At 38.9% G+C, this 14,012-nt stretch overlaps 1 protein-coding gene across 2 annotated transcripts in view; it reads right to left on the minus strand.

Moving 5' to 3' along the window:
• The window catches only part of cdkal1 (CDK5 regulatory subunit associated protein 1-like 1), a 491,565-nt gene that overhangs the window by 79,987 nt on the left and 397,566 nt on the right, over window positions 1-14,012 (minus strand). For both annotated transcript variants that reach the window (XM_079836708.1, XM_079836709.1), the window contains exon 11: window positions 9,487-9,667. In XM_079836708.1, coding sequence (XP_079692834.1) covers window positions 9,487-9,667 — 181 coding nt within the window. The remainder of the gene's footprint in view (window positions 1-9,486; window positions 9,668-14,012) is intronic.

A 14,012-nucleotide genomic window follows, 5' to 3' on the forward strand; every position in this document is an offset into this window, starting at 1 on the left:
TGTAAAGGAGCTCAGACCACCTAAACCACTCAAATGATGTCCCACGATCACATGGAGAACTGGGCTGTAGAATTCACACCTGCCAAATGATGCCTGTCGTCCCGTGACAACATTCTCTCTCACTCTCTCGCTCTCTTTCTCCCTCTCTCTCACACATCAACATCAGCTAATCAGATCAGGGCCTTCTCGACACGGAGAACGCACAACCTTAACCCTGGCCCAGCCAATGAGTTCTAAGCAGGATTTGCTCCATAACCCCTGATTCACAGCACTCCACAGAGAACCAGGCGGAAAATAAACTACCAGCAATTTAAGATATTCACATGCATTCACACCCAAAAAAAAAAAAAAAAGCTGTTTGCTCAGTTTACTTAATTAAAGGCAGAGTAGGTGATTGTTATACTTGTTGAAAGTCTCTTCACATCCTGATCAATCAAGTTAAGTGGTCTAAATGTATTTACAGTCAGGGGTGTACGTTAACTTTTTTTGCACATAGCACTGGTGTTTTGTAGCACTGGCTGAAAGTTTTGTAGCACAGGCCAAACAATCGTAGCACATGTATAAAACGTCTGTTACCATGTCTGAAAAATGCACACAAAAAAAGAAAATGATATAAAATACAAAACAGAGTATTTAAGAATAAATATAATATTAACAATTATTATATTTGACATAAAACCACAAATCATTAGAAAGGTCTAAGGTTTAATTATAAAATATAAAATTATGATTAAAAAATCTGTGACTGTATGTCTTAATTTTTGTCAGGAAATCTTCTTCAAAAAACACTTCTCTACACGGCGAATCTATCACTGTACAGAATATTATTAAATAATATAAATTCTGCCTCATTCTGTGATGAAGCACATCAGATCACAAAAGTTAGTTACTTCAATCACTCGATTAAATGTTCTCTTTTGTTGTACAACAGGCTTTTAAACGCTCATTACAAATTTGGAAGGATGTTTGGCACATGTTGCTTTTGGCTTTTCGCAGTGTTGGTCTGGTTTCACACTTGATTCAATCGAACCCTGGTGCATTTGCGTTCTTCTCATCAAAAACGTGCACAGCACATGATAGAAAACAGGCCGTGGTAAATATATTGTGTTTTTTAATAATTTGGTGCTATTATGCGAACTGAAACACCAGCCACCTTTTAAAATTCCTCCTGAACCAAAACAACGAGGTTACGCTGCGTTCACGCCATAACTACTGTGATTTGGAAGAGATGGAAACCTGTGACGTTATACTCAGAATTTATGCATTTCAGGGGCAACACTATCAACTCCGAAATTAATCTGCAGCAGTCAGGTGGTAGAGGTCAGTGCTCTTTAAGTTGTTTATGTTCATTTTTATTGTAATGTTATGTGCTTTGAGACATGAGGTAGTTTAACGCCATCTCTCGTGACGCTTTTGTTTGCTCCTTGCTGTACGTGTTCATGTGTTTAAGAGGAGGCGTGGCTTTGTAGAGTGCTCTGAAGGGAGTCATCTGCACTTAATTTTATTACATCAAATGAAATTAAATCTGTAAAATGTTAACTTAATCCATTTGTGTTGGGAATGAATCATTTTTGTTGCATTGACTGAAACTGAGCAGTGAATTCCTAGTCCCTATGCTTTGCATAGGGCTGGATCAGGGGAGTAAATGTTAGAATGAATTGCTATTTAATGTGTTTTTTAGTAAAGGGATTAAGACCTGTGCATGTTTAATGGTTAGTTATGTCTGACATTTAACAGAGTTTATGTTATATTGATTTTTAAGGTAACCATTATGCTGAAGAGTAGAACTTGTGGTTTAGGCTGTGGGTGGCTACATTTTATGAAACTATGTTGTATGTTGCTCTTAATGAACCATAATGGTGTTAACCCCAGTGACAAGTAGTTTCTTTCTTGTTCATTACATTTGCAGAGTGAAATATGTTCAGGGAACAGTCACAGAATACATCAAATGAAATTGGTGTGATCTCACGGAATTAAAATAAATTGTATTTATCTGTACAATTAACCTAGTTTAAGTTCAAACAAATCTATTCAACTGTGTGAAAATGTATCATTTTTATTAAGTTAGACCAACAAGTTCTTTTTGAGTGAACTCAATCAATTGTGGAGTGATCTTTTCTCCTGCACAACTTCTGGAGGTCTGATTTGCACAACTGGAGAGAGAGAGAGAGAGAGAGAGAGAGAGAGGAGAGAGAGAGAGAGAGAGAGAGAGAGAGAGAGAGAGAGAGAGAGAGAGAGAGAGAGAGAGAGAGAGAGAGAGAGAGAGAGAGAGAGAGAGAGAGAGAGAGAGAGAGAGAGAGAGAGAGAGAATGAGAGAGGAGGCAAGAGGTTAGCGAAATCTGAGATAACCAAGATGGAGGCCTTCAGAGAATACCCTCGCTCTCCTCAAATCACACATCTTCATTCGGGAGAAAAATAGTAACTCAAATTTGATCAAAAAAGATGAACCCCAGAGTGACCTCGAGAGACTCAATATTTCAGCTTATTAGGGCTGCAGTCCTGAGATTACACCAGCCTCAAAGCAGCAAGCTGAGGTGAAAAATCATCTCGATAAGCCAAAGAACCACTTTTTCCCTTTATTTGAAGTCATAGCTCAGCCTCACAGATGACGGACAATGGCAAGACGGACAAAGGTCACTGTAGCGTTTTTCAAGCAGGTCTAAATGAGATAATCTTATCTTGTGGTGGTGTACTGGGGGGAATTGAAACATTTGCATAGAGTTCGACACTTCACGTTCATCCTCCGCTGTGGCCTTGCACAGACTCAAGAACATCGGCTTCACAGAGCTGTTGGAAAGTTCCAGTCAGAAGTGACTGAAGTTATAAAAAGGATAGGTTGCGACATAAGAACAGTTCACTGAACCTCTGAGAAGAATATGAGCTCTGCAGTCTGAGTCGGGGGTCATTTTCATGACACAATATCCTCATGTGCATCAGCCGTTGTGTGTCTATAAATATTCAACAGTATGAAGATGAGCCGCTTCACCACTGCTAACAGATAAGTGGCTGTCCACGTGTGTCGTTCTTTGCACAAAGTGTAAAACATAGATGGAGATAATATAGAAGCATGTTGCTATTCATAAATCCAAAACGAATGTGCATCTCTCACCTCAACCACAATGAAAGATGGCACCTCGTATACTATCCACCTGCTTGATTCACTGCTCACATAGAAAACAAACACATCACAGCAGTCGACATAACGGACACATCCGCCCATCCCAGGACAAGCCTTTGGTATACTGCTCTTGGTTAATATAGTATATTGTATATTATCTGAGTGGAGTGAAAACCCAGATGACCTACTACAATGGGCAAAAAGAACAGCACAGTGTGGAACACTCTATCCCACAATACAACACACTTAAACTGAACTTCTACTTCTGGTGTGAGGACAATGAAATAATACTAACTGTGACTTTTAACATCTCTTTCTGGACTTATTATGCATTCATACAGAACACAAAAGTTCATACATTTTTACACTCAATTAATACAAATTTAAAGTAACCATTTATATTTCAGAGATAACTGCTACTGGTACTGAATTCAGTAAAAATGCAAAGTCACGTCACCACAGTGGCTTACATTTTTCAACATTTTTACATTTTTCTTATTTTTCTTTATACATGTGTGTTGAACACATGATTTTGGTGTTGCTAGTATCATTCTCTACCAGTCAACCTAGAGGATAATGTTACGTAATAATGTAGCAAACTGCTGTTTGAAATGTTCATCACTGCTTGCTGTTCCATATACACTTTCATTCAAAACTTTGGGGTTGATAAGATGTTTTTAATGAAAGAAGTCTATTCTGCTCACCAAGGCAGCATATATTAGGCAATAACACAGAAAAAAAAGTGAACACAGTGAAAAATTATTAATTTAATGTGAATATAGTTTAAAATGTAAATTATTCTTGTAATGCAATGATGAATTTTCAGCATCATTACTCCAGTCTTTAGTGCATGTGATCATTATGTTGGCTATTATAATTGTGCTTAGTTGCTGCTCAATTATCAAATTATGAAAACAGTTGTGATGCTTCATATTTCTGTGGAAATTGTGATTTTTTTTCAGTAATCCTTGAATTTGCTTTTATTTGAAATAGAAATCTTTTGTAACATTATGCATTTATTTACTCTCACTTCTGATTAATTTATTGCATCCTACCTGAATAAAATACTTTTTCAAAAACTTTTGAATGGTAATGTAGTAGTTGTACACAGTATAGGCAGGATTGTGTGTGCTGTGAGCAGTACATTACTATTCCATTGAGAATATAGCATTAGTTACAAGGCAAGAAACAGGCTCTGAACAATACACTTAACAAGCATTGAAACATGCGGTGTACATGTGGTGTTGAATTCAGTGAACAAAGAGGCAGAGATTCTCTTCTCTACAAGAAGTGTAGTGCCTGTGCACCATCACGCCTTCCATTAATAGTCAGTCTTAAAGACTGCACAAGACCTTAGGATCTGCTGCTTCACCCACATCAGTCCATCTAAGATAAGCCAGAAACTACTTAAAACAGAGTCTGAGATGATGCACGGGGAAGATAACAAACAAGCTGTTACTCTGGAGGGGATGTCTCTTCACGGTGACTGAAATATGCCAGAATGATTTGGAAATGAGAAGTCTGTTTTGGCTCAAGTGTGAGCGTCACCAGCTTAGTTGTTGTTTTGTTCCCCATGAAGCTGACATTGGTCACTCCAGTCCTTGCCCATCTGTCTTTGTTTTAAGATGAATTTGTTTTCACATGTGCTGGGTATTCCTTACTGATCCCTGCGCAGGAATGCTCTGAAAAACTGGCAGAAGCTTTGAATCCAAATCCCTTTAACTTTGACTCTAGGATGCTCCCTTAATTTCCCCTGGTTACGGACGAGCCGCCAAGGCAGACGAGCTGTCTAGGTAAACACCTGTCCAGCTAGTAAAAGCAACATTCCAAGAGATCATTCCAATTTATCTCCACTAACCCTTCCCTCATGTGGGAGTAATTATGCTGTTCTGGAGGCTCCCGGTTTTTCCAGCTCTGCCTGCATGCCAGATCTGCTCTGCCTGAGCGACCGTTCAATGCTGATAACACATAGCAATCCATTACACTGACCAAGCCATTCATCACGCTGTGGCGGCTGGACCTCAGCTATGAGATAAACGTGCTGAGAAACCAAAACACCCATCCATCCTGTGGCCCCTGGCAAACTCGTGCCAGACTGTTCGGTCCCAGGCAGACATCTGGAAGTGTTATTAATGCGCCGCCCTGCCAGAGCTGACTATCTCTGATGGGTCTAGTAGAGGGACGCTCCTGTGTGGATGTAGCAGGTGCACCAGGTGGGTCCGGGAGATCCCGCAAGACCCTCCACCAAACCTCCATGCTCCTGCAGCCTTGACCCTGCTGTCATGATGAAATCTTTCCTTCCATACTAGAGCAAGGAGGAATAGGAATAACTCCAAATTCCATCCTTATCAAACATGCTATCAGAACAACTGTTCTGACCCACAACATGAGTCATATGCATAAGAACCCCAATCAACAATCTTTAAAATCAGGAAGATAAATCTGACACAGAAGACGTCAGATTGGGCCACTGCTGCAAAAATGATCTCCATTACCTCTGATAAATCAACAGTGCAAAAACATCATAAAGGAATTGAATGGACTCTCATTAAATGGGCAATCCCGTCTTCATTAGTGCTAATCACTATTCAGTTCTTGGGATTGCTAATGTTTTACCTTACTGAAGATTCCTGTAACGTGTGGGATGGATCAATCCGTGCTGGAGAGGCAGTGTGCGATCACCTCAGAGGGAGAGGCAACAAAAGGAATGAAATATGAAGAAGCTTTTATAAAAGAAACATGCAGGACGTTAGATGAAAGATGATCTCATGGTGAGAGCAGCAACACTGACTGTGATAGTTACACATCATCAAGTCAAACAAAAGGAGAGTGAAAACACTCAGGAACGAGGTTAGAGGACAACAATGTTTACAGGAGCACACATTAACTCTGAGAATATGCTGATGATAACGAGAGACACACCAACAACTGATGCACAAAAAGCAAGAGTTCTTTAGTTCATTACATCTGAGAGGTTTTGCTACAGAAAATCGATGAAGGCAGCTAAACGGTTCAAGTTTGGACAGAAAAATCTACAGGAATCCCTATGTGTGAAGCACATGCAAGCACTCTTCCTTTAACAGTTTGAGCTTCATTAGTCAGTTTAATTGTTTCAGTGGGGTCTAATCACTGAGAAACTCCATAAGGCCGCCACATCTGGAAGACACCTTCCAACAGCTGCATTGCATAATGAAGAGTAATCGGCAGGAAGATTTACATTTACCTGTTGCTGGAAGCATTTGTTAACAATTAAGGGTGATTGACTATAGGTCCTGGTACTATAACCAGTGCTGCATATTGTATGTTAGACCAGAAACAGGTCCTACTTCATTCTCAGCAATCTATCTTGGCCATTGGATTTGATATTATTTTACCTTCAGCATAAACTCAGCCTGTCATTACAACATTTCAACAGTGTAATTCCAGAAGGCCAAAAAGCCATTATTAAACTATGAACAGCTAAATGAGTTGTGAACACAAGTTCCAGACTTTAAAAAAAAGACCAAAAATCAATCTGAATATTAACCCTCTGAACTCGAAGAACGTGTGGGCGTGTTTTTCTTGATTTTTCCTCATGACAGTGTAAACAACTTGAAACACTCCGTCATTTTTGGCCTTACAGACATGAAAGATATGTCTTTACAAAGCTTAAAGTGTCTACTTTTATTTGTGTGCACTCTTTAGCTTTTGGCTAAATAAAGAAAACAAACAGGATGCGCATTCTCCCATCTGTCTCCTGGGAAGTCCATTCTGAAATGCGTCTGAAAATGCTCATAACTCAGCGAATACTTCCCACACAGACACGACAGATATCTCTTTATAAAGCTTATAAGGCTTCTACTTTTAAATAAAGTAATTTATATAAAAACAAATATTCTCTGTTTATGTAATCCGTATGAAAAAAGCGAGAGGTACAGTTTCTAAAGTGAGCCTCATAATCTTTAAATGTGACCACACCCACGTGCGCGCAAAGAGATTCACATGCTAATCATCCACGTGGGGAACACGAACCTGTAAACGCCCCCCCATCACCTCAAAACAAAGAATTGGCATCATTCTTCTGATTATCTTTGAGAAGACATGTTGTGAGTTTACCCTGGATTTACCTCAGAAGAAGAAGAGCGTGATTTTAAGATGATAATTTTTAAGGTAAAACATTTCTTCTCACTAATAATAGCGTTATTGTTGCATAAGCTTCATATTGTAGGCTGCTAGTTGAACTATTGCTAGACTAAAATGTGTGACATCAATGGAAACATGTTGAAAATAAAATAGACAGGTAAGCAACCTTTCAATGCTAAATGAAGATACACATACGACATGAGGGTATCTTTATGCTCTATAATATTAAACACAGCGTGATATAAAAGTAATACTGCCAACTGTCCCGTATTAGCCCTGACCATCCTGTATATTTGGCCTAAATGTCCCATACGTGACATCCCATGTCCCGTTTATTGACTGCTACGCTCATCTAACCACTGACTTAAGGGGCTGTGCACAAAATAAAGAGCAACGGCGTCTTCATGCTCATGCAGTGCGGCACGCTCGTTTTTCCCAAACGCGTCTATGCGCAAGCGAGATGAAAATGCTTAGCAACGACAGACACCACGGGAGCATTTAGTTTGATCTGCAAACTAGGTGTGTGCAAGTAAAACGCCTTTAAACGTGGCAGGAACATCTGTTTGTGTATGCATTTGTAGATTATATTGCAAACAAGTCATGATATTCAACTGTGATACTCAGGGTTCCCACTCTTTCATGAACACCAGATTCAAGGACTTTCAAGGACTTTTTAAAGCACCTTTTATTTTAAATCAAGCACAATAAATACGATAAAGGTGGGTGTGTTACTGCCAATATATCAAATACCTAGAGTACCTGTGTCTATCATTGATGCAGTAACGCTAAGGCATATTCTAACAACTAAAATACAATTTCCAATGAGGAAAAATTTCCAATTTTACAAAATCCAATGAGGAAAGAGGCTGGTGTACAAGAGCGAGCAAGTTTTAACGAGAGATGCAGGTGGCAGCTCTTATTCCTGCTTTTAACATTTATTTCACACTAGTTTTAGTTTTCTTTTTTATAAATCATTACTTAATTAAAACATCAAAATATAGAGATAATATTGTTTTCCAATTAAATGAAAAGATATGGACCAGTTAATTGTTAGGCATTCAAAATATGCTAAATTATTTTTTTAATCACCTGTACATGTACCTTTTAAAATTCAATTTGAAGGCTTTTAAGACCTGCGCATATATTATATTTAACATATATAATCGCTGCCGTAATAACGGCCCATTTCATATGTTTACGTGCTTTTCTTCTTTTTATTTTTTGAACGGTGGTGAAATATATTACTCTTGTAAATACTTGCCAGAATTTCAGTAATGAAAGTCTAGATCTTTAAAATGCATCCAAATTACAGCAAAGCGCAACCGTACGGTGGCCTGCAGGGGTCAAAAAGGATATAAACAGTGAATTTTTAGGTGATCTCATTTTGAAAACTCAGAGATGTGGACTTCGGACAGCAATTAAATTACCACACATCCTTGGTGTCAGGAGGTAATTCAGCCGGGGATTTTAACGCTGACATTCTGGATTCTGGATTCGGGCGGCAATAAAATCACTGACTAGCCCCTGTCAATATTGAAAATACCTTACGACCCCACAAGAAACAACTACCATACGAATAGGGATTTTGACAGTAGATGGCGCTTATGGAACAGCAGAAATATATTGAAATAGCTTCCTCCAGTAATGCGGTTTTGTTCTGGCTTTGGCAGCGCATGAAGGCCAATTTTTGTAATAGCACCATTCTACTCAAACAAAATATAGTTCACACTTAATTCAAGCACTTTCAAGGACCTATGTTTGTTTTCAAGTACTTTCCAGGCCTTGAATCCATGTGTCTGAAATTCAAGAACTTTCAAGTACTTTCAAGAAGCGTGGGAACCCTGGATACTGTAATGGGAGATCCATGTTGAAAACAGTTGTGTTGATTTTTTTCAGGATTCTTTGATTAATAGAAAGTAAAAAGAAAAAAAAATATTAATCTGAAATAGAAAGCTTTTGTAACATTAAAATGTTACGATCTCTCTTGACACGTTTAATACATTTTTGCTGAAAAAAACTTAATTTCTTAAAAATTCTTAATTATTAATAAAACTATTAACTTAAAACAAATTCTTACTGACCCCAAACTTTTGAACGGTAGTGTATAATGCTACAAAAGCTTTAGATGGTTTGTGTGTAACAATTGACATTTATTTATTTCTAACAGAAAGGCCGTAAAAACTTTACATTTGCTTTCATAATAAAAAAAAACTGAGCATTAGTAGTTACACTTGTTAACATCTCACCATGTGTGCTGGAATCTGTTCCATCTTGGCCGCTGGAGTTCCAGGTCGTGGGTAGAACTGGTTGATAAAGAGGCTGGGAAAGCGGTACAGCCTCACAAGTTCCATTGTCTGCTCAAAGTCCTCATCCGTCTCACCTGGGAAGCCGCAGATGATGTCTGTGGCAATAGTGATGCCTGGAACCCTACAGGAAACAGACACAATACATTTATTTATTTATCATTTAACACCATATCAGCATTAAAGGCTACAAACTCAGAAGTAATACAATTTTAAATAATCATTAAAGCTACAAGCAGCAATGGAAAGGCCCTCGCACCTGCACCGCCACCCGGTGGCTTTAGGAAAAAAAGAGCACGATAGGCAACGTGCGTTTAAGTAGGAAAATATATGAGGACTACGTCAAAGTCATCTGTACCGGCCACGCTTCCCGCCACCAGCTGGTGGCGCTATGACCGTATCTGAATTGTGACGAGTAGACATCTTCATGCCAGGACTCTTATCAAACACGTGAAGTTTGGGGCAGATTGGACATTGCATGATTCAGTTACAACAACTTGCTGTTTCATGGCATTAATAGCATGCATTAACACTTATCTAAGTATTGCTAGCATGTTGTAATATGTTTATAGCATATTTAGCACTCTGTAATATTTTAGTATGCTGCTAGGAGTCCATAAAAGTGTTAAAGGTCCCATGGCATGAAAATGTCATTTTATGAGGTTTTTCAACATTAATATGAGTTCCCCTTGCCTGTATATGGTACCCAAGTGGCTAGAAATTTTGATGGGTGTAAACCGAGTTCTGGCTGTCTTTCTCTGCCTTTGAGAAAATGAGAGCTCAGACAAGCTGATCTGGAATTTTCCTATCATGACGTCATACCAGGAAAGGTTACCTGCCATTCCTCTGCTTTGCCCGCCCAGAGCACTCGGAGAAAATGGATTCAGTTTATGTCAGCACAGGCTTTACAAACAGACTTTACGATATGGATTCGACAGCACCGCGACAAACAGTGAGTAACAGTGTTCATTAATGCCTGATCTGTGATCGGTGATTTCTGATGTGTAGCTAATCATTCAAGTTCACTCAGACTTACTTTCTAGATCGTTTAATGATCGCCGTCTTGATGCCCTAAGCGTAATGCATCAGTGAATCAAACCAGTGACTAAAACAATCGTTTCTGTTAGTAGAATGAAACAAATCCGTATTTTAAGTGATTCAACTACAGAGAACGATCAAAGAACACTTTATAATGTCCGGAGCTGTCAGTCACATATCGCGAGTGTATCTGCACACTTGCCCAATGACGCTGTTATGCAGCACAGCGAGGCTCTTACTGTATTCATATCTCACATAAAAGGTGAACAACTCACTGTCTAATACCATAACGGTGTAATGAATGATCAAATAAACTCAAGAAGTGTTAAATAAAAAACATTTATCACAAAAGTAGCATCATGGGAACAATGTTTACATTATCAACTCGAATAGAGCACTCAAAACGGTGTGCAAATTGTCCGTGCAACAAAATGCAGTCAATGTAGTGAGTTAATGTGATTGTGGGTGTTCTCACACAGGCCTCAAGAACCTTATTAGCAGCCTCAATAACCATTGACTACTGGCTTCCACTCTGATTAAATTAGGACCTCTGCAAAGAAATTGGTTCATTGATTTCTTTGTGCATGCATTCTCTTATCATTGATCTTTAAACCAACAGGAAACAAAACAACTTGGAAGCTGGCTTCCGAGTGAGTTGCTTAGTTGACCGGACAACCTGGTCTCACAGAATTCCGTGAAATGAACACGGGCCCCTTAACTCAAAATCTGTGGAAGTTTCACGGAATCGCCGAAAATTCCGTGATGGGTCCACGGAAGTGATTCCTATGTAAGTCAATGACAGTAAAAAGTAGACATGATTTTATGAATATTTATATGCTACTTTTATATTTTGGAGCAACTAACTCCACTCCTAACCTAAACCTACCCACTCTCAACAATTTAAAACACATAACAGGCAATTACAAGTACAGTCACAGGTATTTATTGCAAAAACTGACCAAAAACATTATAAAAGTATTAACTCATGTTGCATTTCAAGTCTTCTGAAGTCACACGATGTCTTCATGTAAAGAACAGAGTTGATCTTAGTTTTTTATTCGCTAAAATTATGATCCCGCCGCTCCGTGAATACACTCATTCCCATCTCATTCAAATAATACACACGACTCTTTAGCATGATGCAATCTGTCACGAGACACACGAGAGCCAATGGCATTTTACAATCATTCCTATCTCATTCAAATAATACACACGACTCTTTAGCATGATGCAATCGGTCACGAGACACACGAGAGCCAATGGCATTTTACAATCATTCCCATCTCATTCAAATAATACACACGACTCTTTAGCATGATGCAATCTGTCACGAGACACACGAGAGCCAATGGCATTTTACAATCATTCCTATCTCATTCAAATAATACACACGACTCTTTAGCATGATGCAATCTGTCACGAGACACACGAGAGCAAATGGCATTTTACAATCAAAGCCGACGTAATGACGCAATTGATCCCAAGACATTCGACAGCCAATGCTGTCAAAGCTGACGTAACGTTTCTTCCGGCGGTAAAATATGAAAATGTGTTTATGATCTTTGGCGGATGGACTCAACGCTGCTGATCGCTTTTGGGGATTTTCTTCACACAAATCAATTGTTTGGCCTCGGAACACTTGGAATATTTGTACTTTTTGAATAAATTGTGCCTGCAGTCATAACTGCCTGTTATATCCTGTTTTTTATAATACACAAATGGGTAGGTTTAGGCAAGGGATTGGGTTACGTGTTCAAAACGTGTCTGAATACTGTAAATAAATAAAAAAGAAAATAATTGTAAATAAAATTATGCTGGCTGATTAAATCGAGAATCACACTCCATGTCATAATGGCAAAATCATTTCATGACGATAACCATGCCCAACGCGTCTGTATACTGTCATTGACTTACATTGGCATGACTTCCGTGGACCCATCACGGAATTTTCGGCGATTCCATGAAACTGCCACAGATTTTGAGTTAAGGGGCCGTGTTCATTTCACGGAATTCTGTGAGATCAGGTAGGACAGGAAGTCCTATGAAGTCTGCACTGGACTCGTTCACATGCGTTGACTTTTGGAAAACAAGAATGGCATTCATCAGCCAATTAAATGCATGAACCCTGAGTTCAGATCTTGGACTCAAAGTGCTCAAAATATCTAAGTGAGGATCTAGGAAAAAGGCTGGAGATAAAAAACTTTAAAGCGCAAATGTTTCTATTCTTACATGACACATGAAACACTTGAGGCATTGGTGTTTGATGGCCTGAACATGTCGAGGAAATGACTCAAATTGCTGTGCCATCAATGAAGCAATCACTCTATTTCAGGTGTTAGCAGGGCATGCTAATATGAATTGTTGCTTTTCTTTTCCTTTCATTTCTTTTTTGCTTCAGCAACTCCATTCCAAATTATATGCAAGGCTTTAGCACCAAATTACATCCACAAAGGCCACATACACACTGTAAAGTTTCAGGGGTGACAACCACTTTTAAATGTGGGAGTCCCCTAAATTATCGTTCCATGAGTGTACGGAATGTGACTCACTCCCGAAACTGCGATGATTGACAATGTAGTAACCATAAAAACATTCTAGCATCTTGCGTGTTTGGTCTCAGCTATTCTGACTAAAGTAATATTATAGTTACAAAAGATTTGCTGTGTTCAGCAATGTTAACTAAACCACAATCGACGGAGACATCGTGTTTTGTTCATGCTTTACAGAGAGCGCTCGCAGTGCTGGGTTTGTTGTATAAGCTTGCCTCATACAGTGATTGAGTTTATGGAGTTTTTAAATTGAGCAGAGACTTAGTTTTAGCATAAAGCATTTACATTTGTTGTAGCTTTTATAATGGGCTTGTGGTGACCTTCAAGTAAAACTGAAAGAGACATTCACCCAGAAACTGTACCTTTAAGGGAGGGGGTTTCTGATTAGAGCGCTTCCGGGTTAACGTTGTGTGACTGTTGTTTACATCTCGCTGTATAGTTTGTGAATTATTGGAGTGGAGAGTAAAGCTGACTCGACGCATCTCTGTCTCCTAACTTATGACACTCCACAGGCTTGTTCTTGTTCGCTGATTTTCTAGTAGCACGAATGAGTCAAGGCTCGTACTGCTTTCTCTGTGATTTCTTGAACCGCACATACAGACGAGATCCATCTCTGATGCATGTTAAAATACGTATTTTAGATACATCTCTCATCTGTCACATCTCTCGTTGTAGCCTATGTTATTAGCAACAAGTTGTTCAGTTCAGTTCCGTACATACTGCATATAATTTTTTTTAATGCGGTTGTCAATACCTGCTATTTGAGAGTTAATTTGGTTGTAGAATGCGGTTGTCAGCCCAGTAAATTACTGAACTGTGTATACAGAACAGAATTAAGCTTTAAAAGGTGAACTGACAACTGCATTTAGCTGCAGTGTGGAC

This window comes from Gobio gobio, assembly GCF_949357685.1.
Source record: "Gobio gobio genome assembly, chromosome: 15".
Taxonomy (NCBI): domain Eukaryota; kingdom Metazoa; phylum Chordata; class Actinopteri; order Cypriniformes; family Gobionidae; genus Gobio; species Gobio gobio.